At 37.3% G+C, this 14,241-nt stretch overlaps 1 protein-coding gene and 1 long non-coding RNA gene across 3 annotated transcripts in view; one reads left to right on the top strand and one right to left on the bottom strand.

Moving 5' to 3' along the window:
• SLC17A6 (solute carrier family 17 member 6) overlaps positions 1 to 9,857 on the top strand; it is a 33,583-nt gene extending 23,726 nt beyond the window's left edge. For both annotated transcript variants that reach the window (XM_068684963.1, XM_068684965.1), the window contains exons 7-12: positions 340 to 482; positions 2,196 to 2,345; positions 4,904 to 5,036; positions 5,713 to 5,823; positions 7,242 to 7,369; positions 7,728 to 9,857. In XM_068684963.1, the coding sequence (XP_068541064.1) occupies positions 340 to 482; positions 2,196 to 2,345; positions 4,904 to 5,036; positions 5,713 to 5,823; positions 7,242 to 7,369; positions 7,728 to 8,060 (998 nt within the window). In that variant the 3' untranslated portion in view covers positions 8,061 to 9,857. The remainder of the gene's footprint in view (positions 1 to 339; positions 483 to 2,195; positions 2,346 to 4,903; positions 5,037 to 5,712; positions 5,824 to 7,241; positions 7,370 to 7,727) is intronic.
• Positions 1 to 14,241, bottom strand: part of LOC137857856 (uncharacterized) — a 197,891-nt gene that overhangs the window by 80,826 nt on the left and 102,824 nt on the right. The gene's annotated exons all lie outside the window — the stretch shown is intronic.

Consider the following 14,241-nt stretch of genomic DNA (forward strand, 5'->3'; position numbering starts at 1 on the left):
AACAATGGCTTAAAGCAGAATGGATCATTTACAACTTGGTAAAATGAAATGGGAGCTATTTCATTGCACTGCATTGTACAAATTGTTGTTGAATATCAGTGACCCTTCACTTAGAGTGAAGGCACTCTGTAAATGGAAACAAGACTTCATGGTGGTACAGCTCTGCATGCATTCTGCACAAATATTGTTTGCAGGATCTGGCTCTCAGTAACGACATTTGCCATTTAAATTGATTACAATTATCTACGTGTGGTTTTTTTTTTTTTATTATTATTATTTTTTTCTTGTTTGCTCCTTTACTGTGCATTTCTTTTTAAAGTTTTTATTTCCATTCCAAAGGGAGCTTTGGTATAGTCTGGTATATGTTCTGGCTTTTGGTTTCATATGAGAGCCCTGCAAAGCATCCTACGATCACAGATGAAGAAAGAAGATACATAGAAGAAAGCATTGGAGAGAGTGCCAACCTCCTAGGTGCAATGGAAGTAAGAATATTACTCATACAATTATTTCCTATGAGATAGGAACAATGAAAATAACAAGCAAAAAAAGAAAAAAAAAAAAAAAGAAAAAAAAAAGATACAAAAATGAACAAAAAATCCAATGTGCTACTTCTTTAAGACAGAAAAGCACATTTTGAACAATTCTACTTTTTTTTCGGGTGGGGACAGGGGGAGATCTGAAATGTGCTGATGGGTGGATATTGCTTCCTTGTGAAGTGAATACAGGTTTCAGAGGATTGCTCATAGATTTTATGCCTGGTCTTTCTCTCTTCCTACTCCAAAATATACAAAAGAGCTAAAGGTAAATCTAGAACTACATCTGTAATTGCAGATTTATTGAGACTTTTATACTACCCTGAGTTCAAATGGTCCATTTCCTTCCTATTTATCCCTTCTGAAGTGTTTTCATCTTCCTAAAAGTAAACTAGAGGAATAGCAGTACTTGGTGTTTACCTAGGTCCTCAGAACACCACAAACAGCAAACCTTTTCTACTGTATGTTTCATTTGCAAGAAAGACTGCAAGCTGCATTAGAGCATGCTAGTAGAGCCATAAGAACATCCCCCATTACAGTGCTGGAAGCATGCTATCAAGCTGCAGGAATATACCTCCATCCTCTTAGTCAAAACCTTTGATCCAGATTGAATAGGGAACTGGAAATATTACAGTCTTTTCTTTTTCTTGATAGCTGACATTTTTAAGTGTTCTTGAGGTAGTTTCTGGGTTGATAGTTAATAAGATTCAACAGTGGTCACAGTTTCGTACACCCATAAATGCTTTTGAAAATCTTATGTGAAACAAGTTATTTCAGCGAATGTTGGTGTAATTTTAGCAGGCCTTAGATATTTCTGATTATTTTTTATTCTTGCTTTTAATTAAACATTTCTGGAAGTGATTAGTTTGTGTCATTAGTTGCTTCTAAAATACATAAACTGAAATTCTTTCTCAGCTTTCAACTGAGTGCAATTTGATAGGCATACAAAGTGTGACACATATTTATCTACCGGGCCAGACTTCTTTGAATAAAAACCAGTATTCAAGCAGTTTTCAGACACTCATCAGGGTCTGGATCCTGCGCTTGTATCAACACAGATGGGCAGAACCCTGGGCTCACAGAGAGGTGCTGGGACTCAGCAGGATTGTAGTTCTGCCCATCTGTCATCTTTTTTCATTACCCAATTCATTTAAACATATAATAAAACAAAGCAAAAATACATTGACCAAACAGCTTCTGAGACCTGGTAAAAAAAATAAATCAGAATTCTAGGATTAAGATCTAGATGCTAAAATACATGCTTAAAATAAATGTGGATGAAATTCTGTACTGACAGTGTAAAACTGACTGCTGACTGCTGCAGCAACATTCTCTTTTAGAGACATAATTTTGGACTTTGGACATCTTCATGTTACATGACTGATCTAACAGCACTTATACATTCGTTTTGTGATATAGCTAAGTATCACTGAATTTCTCCACTTGTGTATTTCATAGTATTTTTTCCTCATTTATGTTTTTATATTAATTATGTGGATGCATGTAATTTAAGACAATTAAAGTCACTAGAATTCAATGAGTACGTAAAGTCACGTGTATATGAACTTGTTGGAATATAGGTAAAAATAACAAAGAGGAAAAGGGAGGATAGATATTTGGTAATGATCTAAATGCTGACTGGATCCCCTTTTTATGTTTCAGAAATACAAAACTCCTTGGAGAAAATTTTTTACATCTATGCCAGTCTATGCAATAATTGTTGCAAACTTCTGTAGGAGCTGGACTTTTTACTTGCTGCTTATTAGTCAGCCTGCTTACTTTGAGGAAGTGTTTGGATTTGAAATAAGCAAGGTATGTAAGAATAATGTAAAAAAAAAAAAAAAGTTTTATCTTAGCTAAGCAAATATCTGAGCAATATTTGTACTATTTATTGGGAAATGGAAAGGTAAGTGTTCTGCATCTTTACCACAGGCTTATAGGTCTCAAAAATGATCACTCCAAGTTACTGTTTCCCTTACCAGCACCTATGAGCGAATAACAGCAATGGCAAAGTACTGGATAGTGGAAGGTGAAGGCAGGATGGAGTTATTTAGAACCCCCCCCCTCTTGGGGTCCTTACCCTTGCAATAAGCCCTTCAGTTGGGTTCTTGCAGCCAGATCAGGCAAGGTGTTCAAAGGTATAGAAAGACCCGGTGCACTTCTGTGTCAGACACCCCAGGGTTTGCAAGAAGGCTGTACAGAAATCTGTCCAAGTGCTTATGGTCTTTCAAGTGCACTTTGCAAAGCAGGGCCACTTAGTTTTAGGAAGGACAATGCACTCTATCACTGTTCAATGTCACCCTTTAATGTGGTGAGAGCCACACCTGTGGTTGTTTCATTTGTTTGTTTTTGTTTTTAATTAAGAGAAATAGATGATGCCAAATATGAGACCTAAATATGGTGCAACGTTCCCCATAATTCATATGCATTTTCAATCAGCCCCTTCCTATGAATATGGACACACGCAAGCAAGCCTCAGAGAATACAGTAAGCTTTCTGCAAATGCTGATTTCCCTCTTCTGAAAGTGATGGTGGCTTATGCTTTTGAGACACCCATATTCTTTTCATAGTCTTCTAGGAGGTATTGAGCCATGCTAAATTATGATATGAGTGACAATTATAGCATTCTAGTAGCTACCAAAATGTTGCAGCAATATGGGGTATTGTCAAAATTATGTAATGCCATCCTACATTTAAAGATGGGCTACAGATACAAAATTAATTTCTGGAAATCCAGCTCTCAGAACTAAGTGTATGAGCCCATTCTAGCATGTTAAAACACACAAACAAAAACAAAAATCAATCAAACAAACAAAACCCAACACCTTTAAAATGAGGCTCAAATTTGGTAATATCCCATTTTCAAAAACCAGAGTTGGACTGAACAGGTGTGCTGATTTAAGACCATTTTCTATATATAGCATAGCACCTGAGCATCAAAACCAAAGTGTAAACGATTCATAATTCCATTATGATGGGCAGTAAAATATTTCAATTTCAGTATATTAATATTTCAGTCCAAAATTGTTACATTCTTATGTTTAATGATAAACATAACTTGATCTGCTATGCAAGCAGTAAGAATGGTCACATGCTATAGAATCAATCTGGTTATTTTGTTCCACAAGATTTTTCTTAGAGTGTATTCAAAGAAATATGGAGCTTTGTAAACAACACCAGCAAAGCCAATTTTCATCCTTCCATCTGCTGTGGACATGGATGCTGATAAAAGAACAGTTATCATTTACTCAGGAACACCCCACAGCAGCTAATTGCAATGCCATAGTTGCCTTGTAGTTATTATTTGGTTTACTGGGGGAAACACCTATTAAGATGAAGCTAGCTACCACCACACAGCCACCACATATGTTATCTGCACTGAGATAACACTATGTCACCACTTCAGTGGGAAAGCAAACACCAGTTGTACTCTCTGTGTTCTCGTGAAGTCTGTCTGCTCTGCACACTGACGTCACTCAAGTCAGCCATCGGGCCTGACTGACACACTGTTCAGAAAGGAAATACGCAAAAGCCCTGGGTGTAAGCACATTTCCAGATATAGGCAGTAATCAGAATTCACCAGCAGAACAAAATGTCACGCCTCCAGAAGCAAACCATCTGCAAGGCAGTTCTGTTGACAGGAGATAGCAGGTGGCAGTTCGAGCTAGGCACTGCTTGGAAGGAATGGTCCTCAAATATATTCTTACAGCTTGGGACAGTCATCGCAGAATTGCTGTGTCTTAATTTGCTAATAAGCATAGCATTTTGTATATTGCCAATGGATATTTAGTGTATTATCATTTGCTATATACAGAATTTCTCAGACATGTCCTGTGCTTGTGTGGAATTTGCAGCTTATGGGCTGCTCAGAAATCAAAGGCAAATGGACACTGCATGTGTGAGGGTGATCCACAGGGAATCTTTTGCAGACCTCACACGTCTGGACGTGTTAGATTTGCTGGGCAATTGCTGTGCCAAACCCATCACCAACAGAAATGTAGCAATTCAGCGAGACACATTTGGTCATAAATTTCCTGAAAAGGGAGGGCAGACAAGCTATAAGTTAGGGAAAAAATAAATAAAGCTATTAGTTTAAATCTAAACTATGAAAACAATCTATAACAGTATAATCAATAATGAAGTGTCATGGCACCAAAGATTCTTAAAAAGTCTGACTGCCTTTTGGAAAATACAGAGGCAACGTAAAATCAATAGTTTTATTCACTTCATAAACCAAGTCAAGATTCTTAATTTGAACACATTGTCTGAAATTGAAGAGAAACAATTAGCTAATTGCTGAGTGCTTCTGAAAATGAAAAATTGGTATTTTCTTGCAGTTTTTACTCTGCTATTTCCTATTATTATTTTAGGTGGGTATCTTATCTGCTGTGCCACATTTAGTGATGACAATTATTGTTCCCATTGGGGGACAAATTGCAGACTTTTTAAGGAGCAAACAGATTCTTTCAACCACTACTGTGAGAAAGATAATGAACTGCGGAGGTAAGCTTTCCTATTTTATTAGAAAAGTTTCTTGTACAGATGTAATATCTATACAGTAGACTGTATACAGTAAACAAACTGCATGGTTTTATGTACATATGACATAATCCTTTGTATAGTTTTTGTGTGTTACAGATGTGGTTACTAAATAAAAACAAACACATTTGTTCCTCTGTCTAATTTCAAAACACATTTTTGATACTTAAAAAAGCATTTTGACTGTTAAAGGGGTAGATGAGCTCTTTTGGGGTAATTTGCTTACAAGCAGCTTCTTAAAGTGTCTTAGCTCCTCATCTGGACACCCTCTGACAATGAGCTGGGATCACCCATCTGACTTCTCAGAGGTTAACCTTACAAGAGCTGAATTGTGCCTCTGATGAGAACTTAAACATTCATAAGCAGGTTGAGTGCTCCCATTAGTGCCAACCTAATTACGGTATTTGATTTGAGCTTAAAACTGGCAGGAAGCAATGATAAGCAAATAAACAATAAAATATGGATTACCTGACATAGCAAGAACACGTATCTTTTAGGGAGGAAAGAAATGCCTGATTATATTGCACTCTGGGGTAACGTTTTGCCTCTGTCTTCCTTTGAAATATTGTGATATCCTAAAGTCTGCAATATTTGAGGAGGAATTAAATCTGATGCCTGGTTTTCTTTGCAATTTCTCAAGGTTTTGGTATGGAAGCAACTCTTCTTCTTGTGGTGGGATATTCTCACAGTAAAGGAGTGGCTATTTCATTCTTAGTACTTGCTGTAGGCTTTAGTGGATTCGCCATATCTGGTAAGATTATACTACTGTCATTAATTAATTAGATTATTTTAAGATATAAAACACCTCATTTGTTTTTTTATTCACTGACAATAGTTTAAAACAAACCTCAGAATTCCAAATATTACTTATGAACATTACAAAGAAAAGACCAATATCACACCTTTTAGATTGGTTATTTTTGTTCAAATACTCAATCTTTTTCATATTCAGGGCAGCAAATTTAACTTCCTTTTCAGTGAGATGCTAATTTACACCACTGGTTTTTCTTAAAACTAAATGTGTACAATAAATGGATTGTTACTGTATGCCGATACCTAAATATATGTCTTTGTTTAGATATAGACCTTTACCCTTTTTTCACTGTCTATTATTTAATGTTTTGTTAGTACTGTAATTTTTTTTTACTATATTGGGGCCTAATTACTCACAAGTTTTTTCTGATGTTAAAATCAGTTACTCCCATTTCCTGCTGCTATCTCAGCCTTTTGCCTTTGCCTTTCCCAAATGCAAGTGAGCTGGCCTTCCTTTGTTTTCCCGCTGTGATCTCAGTATCCTGTCCCATGCTGGTTCCTTATGTCTAAAGCAGACTCTCTTTTCTTTTGTGCCAAACATCTAAACTCTCCTTAACCAAATCTGTCCCTAATACCACATACCAGATCTGCAAGGTATCATGACTTTTTCATAGAACTTGATAAGTATGGTATTTTCTAACAGCTATCCATGTTTAAATGCCTGCCTTTTCTCTTTTATTTATGTTTTGATAACCAAAGATCTGGCTTCTGCTTTCACTTATTTAAGTGCTTATTTGAGGGATAACCAGTTTGGACACTTCATATAGAAGCAGATGTTTTTCCTCAGATAATTTAAATAGTTACTGCATAAATCTGGAGGGAATTAAGCTGTTGGAAATGCAAGGAAACAAATATTATAAGGATAATTAATAAATCATTTATAGATAGTCCCTTTTTTTCTCCTCTCATCTTACCACTCAAGAACAGAAGGGAACTAACTCCCTTCTGCTAGTTTGTGTGAAAGAAAAATGTGGCAACAGGAAATGAAAGTGGCACAAGCTAGAAGAAGAAATAATGTGTTATTTACACCATGAAAAGGTCACGAACGACAGTGCAACAATATGAACCCTATCCCTGTCTAAATACATTCTGGGTTCTCTAAACAATCACTACTGGGATATTTTTAAAACCTCGTTTGGGGAACAAAATACATTTAGTATCCTTCTGTAACATTTTTTTTTTCAAAGACAAAAAAAAAAATAGACGTTTAAGCATTGTAAAGCTTTTAGAGAAAAATAAATGCAATTAAACAGCTGAAATACGTCATATTACAATTTTCACGTGATAGCATTACTTTTCAGAACCAAAGTATTGCTCCGGTTATGGTATGAACATTTGCTGACTTTTGCTTTGCAGGATTCAATGTCAACCATTTAGACATTGCCCCAAGGTATGCCAGCATATTAATGGGGATTTCTAATGGAGTCGGGACCTTGTCTGGAATGGTATGCCCTATAATTGTTGGAGCAATGACAAAGAACAAGGTAAGTGGCAATACAGTTTTCAAATCTTCCAGTTCAATACTGTTAGCTTCAATAAAAAGACCTTTCCATAATACAACTTGCCAGAATATCTGAATTGCAGTCTGGGACCTCTAGGGGATAGCATCCTGGAACTTGCAAATTTGAAACATGCTGCACTCACTATATGCTCACAAGGTCAGTGCTTTTGTAGGCTGATGAATAGTGATTTTCAGGGGGAGACAGATGTAAGTAATTGGAAACTGGACACTTACATGTTTTAGTTTTGCTGACAATCACAACCACAATCCCTAATTTAAGTCTCTTAGCTCAGAAGAGTTGGGTAAGCATGGGTCTGATTTAGCAACTTTCTTCTTTACAGACACGTGAAGAGTGGCAGTATGTCTTCCTCATTGCTGCTTTAGTTCATTACGGAGGCGTTATATTCTATGGCATATTTGCTTCAGGAGAGAAACAACCCTGGGCAGACCCCGAACAGACAAGTGAAGAGAAATGTGGCTTTATTCATGAAGATGAACTAGCTGAAGAGACAGGGGACATTACTCAGAATTATGTAAATTATGGTACCACCAAGTCCTATGGTGCTACAACCCAGGTCAACGGTGGCTGGCCTAATGGGTGGGAGAAAAAAGAGGAATTTGTACAACAGGAAGTACAAGACTCATACAACTACAAGGAAGGAGATTATTCATAACAACCCTAAATACTGGGTATATTTTGTAGTGTTTGTGATTAAATTCATTGTGATTGTTTGCACACAGAACTAAAATGTGGTATAAACATGTAAACACATATCAAACAGGAAGGTCTTACTGTAAAAAAAAATCCATTAAAGTGCAATCTGTATGAGTTGTGACATGTCATCACTTTCATTAGGTTATATTTGTTCGATAAACATTAGAGTTTTAAGGGTTTACTGGTCAAAACTATAGGGGCAATTAGATACTTACAGTATACAAGAGCTAAAACTCATAAATAAGGATTAAAGCACAACTAAGCAACCAAGTTGGCACATCTAATGCTCTTTTTAGAAAGCCAAAATTACTTGATCATTAAAAATGCACTTATATATTTGTTACACTGTATTGAAAGAGATTGTGTTAAATACACGTTTACTAAGTGCAATGTAGGAATTGTGTGTTTAGTCTAAGACAAGAGCTTTCTTAAAGGAGAAAGGCTGAGTCCTAGGCATTTACAGGGGCTTGATCCAGTTCCTTTAAGTGTAATTGTATCAAGCCTAACAGAACAAATAGGGCATATTGTATGTTTATTGTGATTACATGCTGCAGGCTACTCTGTGATGAATAATGGAATTATTTAGGAGTTTTATACTGAATGTTCAGGCACAAGTTCTTATTTCTATTCTGCACAGATTCTTATGAAATTATAGGCCTTGTCATGTTCTTCCCTGCATTTATCAACTAATAAAAAAAATGCAACATTAAGTCTGAATTTTCATGCAGACTTGTCAAATCCCTTTATCAAAAATAAGCTTTATTATTCTTTTCTTTGCAGTATATTCCAACTTTGTACTGGTGTCTTTAGAGAGAAAAAAATAACACAATATAAAGTAGAAAAAGATATAGTCTTATAGAAAATTCCAAAGAGAAATTTACTATGAGCAAGTAGCCCTATGAAAAAGGATGTATTTGTTTTGCAGAATATTTTGAAGCCAATAGAAGAAACAGAGAATAATTTAACCCTTATTCTTCCCTTAATAGCATTCATATTTTTACACATCGTGCCACAGTTATATACATAGATATAAGTTTATTGAAGATACTGTAATTATAGAAAATGTTGCTATTTTAGAAATCCCTGAAATAAATAAAAAAATGTATTTGTCTTTCAATTAAACCTAATAATAATGGACACTGAATATAAACTCACAAACCAAAGTGGCAAATAACTAGTGTTGGGTTGAAAGAAGCCAACAAGCATCACGCTTGTCTTTTTAGCATAACTCAACGGTGACTGCAACATTAGTGTACCAAGCAATAAGTGCAATGCATTATAAAGTGCATAATCTTCTAGTCTATATATTAACCTTCATTTAGCTTGTTGTATATATTTGGGGTTGTTGGGATTAAACCAAACCGAACCAAACTGAAGTTAGCAGCACCAGACCACTTCTTAATACTCTAAAATGACAACAACGATCCATTTCTTAATTCAATCAAATGATTATTATTGTATGTAATAATCCATTCTGGATTCTTGGTCTGTTCATTGTATCGTGCTAGTGATTGGAAACCCTGCTACCGCAATATACAACTTGAGGATTGTTTCTTCTCCTTTTTCTTTTTTTTTTTTTTTTAAATGCAAATCATACCTTGACCTTAAGAAAAAAATATTTTGCTTTGTGCCTCAAAGTGATGTAAAATGTGATCATAGCTTTTGCTGTGTTTAATGAAAAAGATGTGGACTGTGTCACTTTTGTTGCTGCAAAAAGTGTTAATAAAATGCTCTATTTATCCTTTTATATAAAAAGGACCGTTGTAGTTCCTTGTGATTTTTTTAGATGTTCTCTAATACCAATGACTAAAATTATATTCACTGCAGAACAAATGCTGCTATCAACACAGAGACACTACCTTACACCTCAGTTAGGCATGATGCTGGATACCCAGCGTCCTGCACTGCCTGCTCTCTCCTCCACCTGCGCACAGATACACAGTGGGAGAGGCACCTGATGCCGGCTCCCATTCCTCCCCCCTAAGGATGACTGCAGCAGGTGTGAAGGAGAAAGGAGTAGGAGGATCAGTGAGCCAGACAATGCCACGCAACTGGGAAAAACAGACTGCTCCATGTTAGCTGGAGGGCTGCCGTGGGTCAGCGCTCTCTGAAGCAAATGGGGGGCTAACATGGACTGCTGATTTGGAGTTTGCCTCCTCTCCTCCCCCGCAACAAGGCTTCTTAACTGAAACATAACGTTGCTTTCTGTCCACCTTACAGAACTTGGTGAAATTCAACAAATGCTACATTAAAAATAAATCTTCTAATGACATTTTCACTGTTCAGTAATTCTCCTGCACCCAGCAGAAGAATGTAGAAGCATCAACCTGCACAGAAGGCAGCAAACACCAGCTAGAGCAGAGGTGGGCCGAGTACTTTGCACTGGTAGGCGAGTTGTCACGAGACGCAGACCAGGTAATCCCAGCGTTACTGCTAATTGTTCGGATGGACTGCTGTGATGTTGTCGTGGCAACATCCCGAAAGAGTCCAAAGTGGGATAAATAGGGGCTGCAGAAGTACTTTTGTGCTTATTGCACCAAGCGGACAGCTCAGAAAATGAAAACTAATTAACAAAATTAAAATAAATTTGTCTTAATTTTTGGTCTAATCTTACAGGCTCTCTGTCTTTTAGAATTGTCTCAACAGGTTCCTTTCATTAAGAACAGGCAATTTTTCTTCTTATTAGCTTGACACCTTTTAATTACCTTGAGCCAAGGAAAGACTTTAGTCAGGCACTACACCCTGCACTGTTCTGCCATGCACACTTCAATGGGAACTCAACAACTGCTTTACCTAATAGAACTGAGAGGTTGAGGGCAAATATTGATTCAAATACTCAGATTTTTTTTTATATTAATGAAAAAAAGTGTTTTGCAATCCTTTTTAGCAAGTTTTCATGAAAAATATTTGTGATGTTGATCTACTTGAAGTTTAGCTACTTGGCTCTTCTGTCTTATGAAAACACATCCTCTCTCATGGTTTTTCTTCTTCCCTTTATTTTAAATGCTACATCCCTTCTAAGATTCTTCACATTCTCTTTCTAGCTCTCTGCTTCTGCTCTGACTCTTTTACTTCCTCTATAAAGGGAAGACAGAAGGACATGGAGCATGCCAGATTTTAAGGTTTTTACTTCACAGATTTTCACTCATGGAAAAAGTACAGGAATCAATCATCAGGAACATGACTGTGAAAGAAAGAAGGGAAATGGAGAAACTATTGTATTTCTCACAAAGGATGATTAAGTGAAGACAAGGAGCAACAGTTAGAGATGGGTTAGGGAAAAGGAGAATTGAGTAGACATGGTCCTTTGTCTTAACTCCTGAATTTCTTCTCAGTAAATACACCTATGCTTCTCCTTTACTACTTCCTATTTATAGAGTAGCATTGCTAAAAAATAACTCTTAAGCCTCTTCTGATCTGTGCCTTTTCTGCCCAGAGTCTTCTCTTCTGCACTCAGTTTCAAAGACCAGCTCTGCAGATGCACTGCACATGTATGAGGCAGTGTCCCTCTTTTGGAACTCTTTCTAGGTCAAATCACCCATGTTTATCAATCAGACTGTAGGATCAGGGTTCACAGTCACTTTTTTGTCTCATCCTGTCATCTGTTTCTGTTCTGTTTCGCTCTCTGGTACCTTGTACTCATTATGTTGAAAAAAAAAAAAAAAAAGGGCAAACTAATCTTTACTCACATTTCTCACATTTTTATCAGTCAGTTATCTTCTCTAAGTGAAGAATCGTAACCTAAAGGAAGGACAGAATCCTGGCTCCATTAAAATCATTAGAAAATCTGAGTTTAGATGGGTTAGAATATCACCTCGAATGTTCAGCTTTATGTCCTCAAAACATTTCAGGTAGATATTATCACTTAACTAGTGATAATATTTTAAATATCTGAATCCACATTGGTCAGATCCCTTCTGTTAACATATACTCTCTCTCGCAGAGATAAAGCTATCATAAAATGCTCTTTGCTTTCAGAAGTGATCATGAAATTCAATGGACCCAATTTCATAAAAACACTTTTCTATGGGGAAAAAGAAAGCCTCAAGGTAAAGGTTGAATAACAGCGACAAAAGAATATCTGCAAATTTGAATGAAGTCCTCTTTCAGCATGAAGCTAGGAATAGGAATGAATGTGGAAGTCAGAATAAATGTCACAGTTCAAAGCTGTACTGTTTGAAAGATAACATCACAGTCTTAGTTGCTGTCTCTGAAAGATAAAATGTTTTGTTCCTTTTAGGATAAGCTGTGAAAGAGTTTGAAGGCTAGTCTAAGTCTTAAGCACTTAACAGCATATGCTTTTGTTCTTATTTTGATTTTGTCTACTTTTTTTGGTCGAATAATTTTCATTGCACTGGGAGATTTAAGAGTAAATAATCAAAGGACCTAGAACTAAAATGAGATATTTTAATTTTAGTTGGTATCTATGTATATCCCCTCTGATCTAAATAAAGTGCCTGATTTTGCTATTCTAGCTTTGCTTAACACTTTTTCACGCTATAATCCAAAGCATGGCAAAGAACAAAATGTGTTAGATGGGTGCATATGTACAACTACTGAAGCCTATGCAATCAGTTATATTGAGGTCAAGCCCTCTGACAGTATCTTCCATGTTTGAGAACTGATGGTACAAATGGTTGTTGAGAAATGAATCTTTGGTAAGGCTTTTAATATTAGAAACACATAATCCTCACAATTTTTGCTTTGGATGAAGCTGCATTCTCTCAATTGCTGTGAGATATTAGAGAGCAACACAAAATAAGATTTTGAGCAACCAAACTCTGGCAGGCTTTTGTCTATAAGAAAGTAAGTAGAAGACAAGTATGAAAGAGACACCACATGTCTCTATTTTTCAATGAGAAAAACATTAAGAAATGCAGATGTGATATCAGGCATGAAATTTAAAGGTAAATTAGAAATTAAAGGAAATAAAGTGTTCTAGGAACTTAAAGGAAGGCTTATAGAAGAGCTTCCAGAATTCCTAGCTTTTGCTTATGACAATAGTAAGAAGAAAAACCAAACTCCTAAATATCTAGGTAAGTCCACACTAACATTCATCGCAGATATGATCAAAACTTGTCTCAGAAGCTGGTTACCACCATGTCCTGACTGCACCTTATGTTGTCCTAATATTGTTTCTAACACATAGCAGGACCTTGAAGGCACTTGAGAGGCCTTTATTGCCTTCAGCAGCCACTTCTGGGACCCCCACCTGCACCCAGGAGCTCCGGCCTGGACTTCCCTGTCTGTAGTATGTCTCCTCAATAACAGCTGGATCTCTGCTGTGCTCCTGTCTCCAGTCCTGCCTCTGGTCCCCCACCTGCTGCTGCTGAGAGGCCCCTGTGGAGGGACCCTGAGCCTACTTCCTTGCTGCCTCTGGGACTGTCGGTGGAGCTTGTTACTACCACCCTGCTCAGGTCCAGTGGGACTGCACCCCAGTCAGCAAGGGCACAGCCAGCAACTGGCTCACTGCCCTGCTGAGCTCCCTTCCTGCTCCCACCGCTCCCTGTTGGACTCCTTCCATGCTGCACCAGCCCTACACTGAGGAGACCTGCTAAGCCTCGCCTTAGGAAAGTGTGTGTGGTCAATTCACTAATTAAGCACCTTTGCCAGTCCCTGAAGAGGTAGAATTGTGGATTATTTTCCTAAAATACACCAAATGTACTGACGTGTCAGACAGGAGATTTAACCTGTTAGATACCACAGCATACTGCCTCAGAAGTAGAGGGTCTGGCATTCCTACTTAAAATCTCTCTCATGGATGTACTCTCCCATCATGGCTATACTTGTGGTATTAGGTTCCTTTTCCAGGAGGAGCTGTGTTTCATTTGTCAGCAAGTCTTTAGGGGACTGAATCAAGTTATTATCCTCGAACCCACTGCAGGCTTCCTTAGCTGCGTGCAGGAAGCTGCTATTATGTGTGTGTGTGTGATGACTATCCTCAGTCCTTCTGCTAGAGAAGACCAGCATTTACTTGTACCAAACTAACTTTCCAAAACTGGTGTACCTTTACACTACTTCTGGCTGGGCATCGTTGCACAAGGGCATAGGGTCTGTTCACAAATCTATGCAAGCAAATGATGCTCTTGATCTTTGCACTACCAGGGTCAGCAGCAAAAACCGGTGGTTTGCAAAACTGG

Source organism: Anas acuta, chromosome 5 (genome assembly GCF_963932015.1).
Source record: "Anas acuta chromosome 5, bAnaAcu1.1, whole genome shotgun sequence".
Classification (NCBI taxonomy): domain Eukaryota; kingdom Metazoa; phylum Chordata; class Aves; order Anseriformes; family Anatidae; genus Anas; species Anas acuta.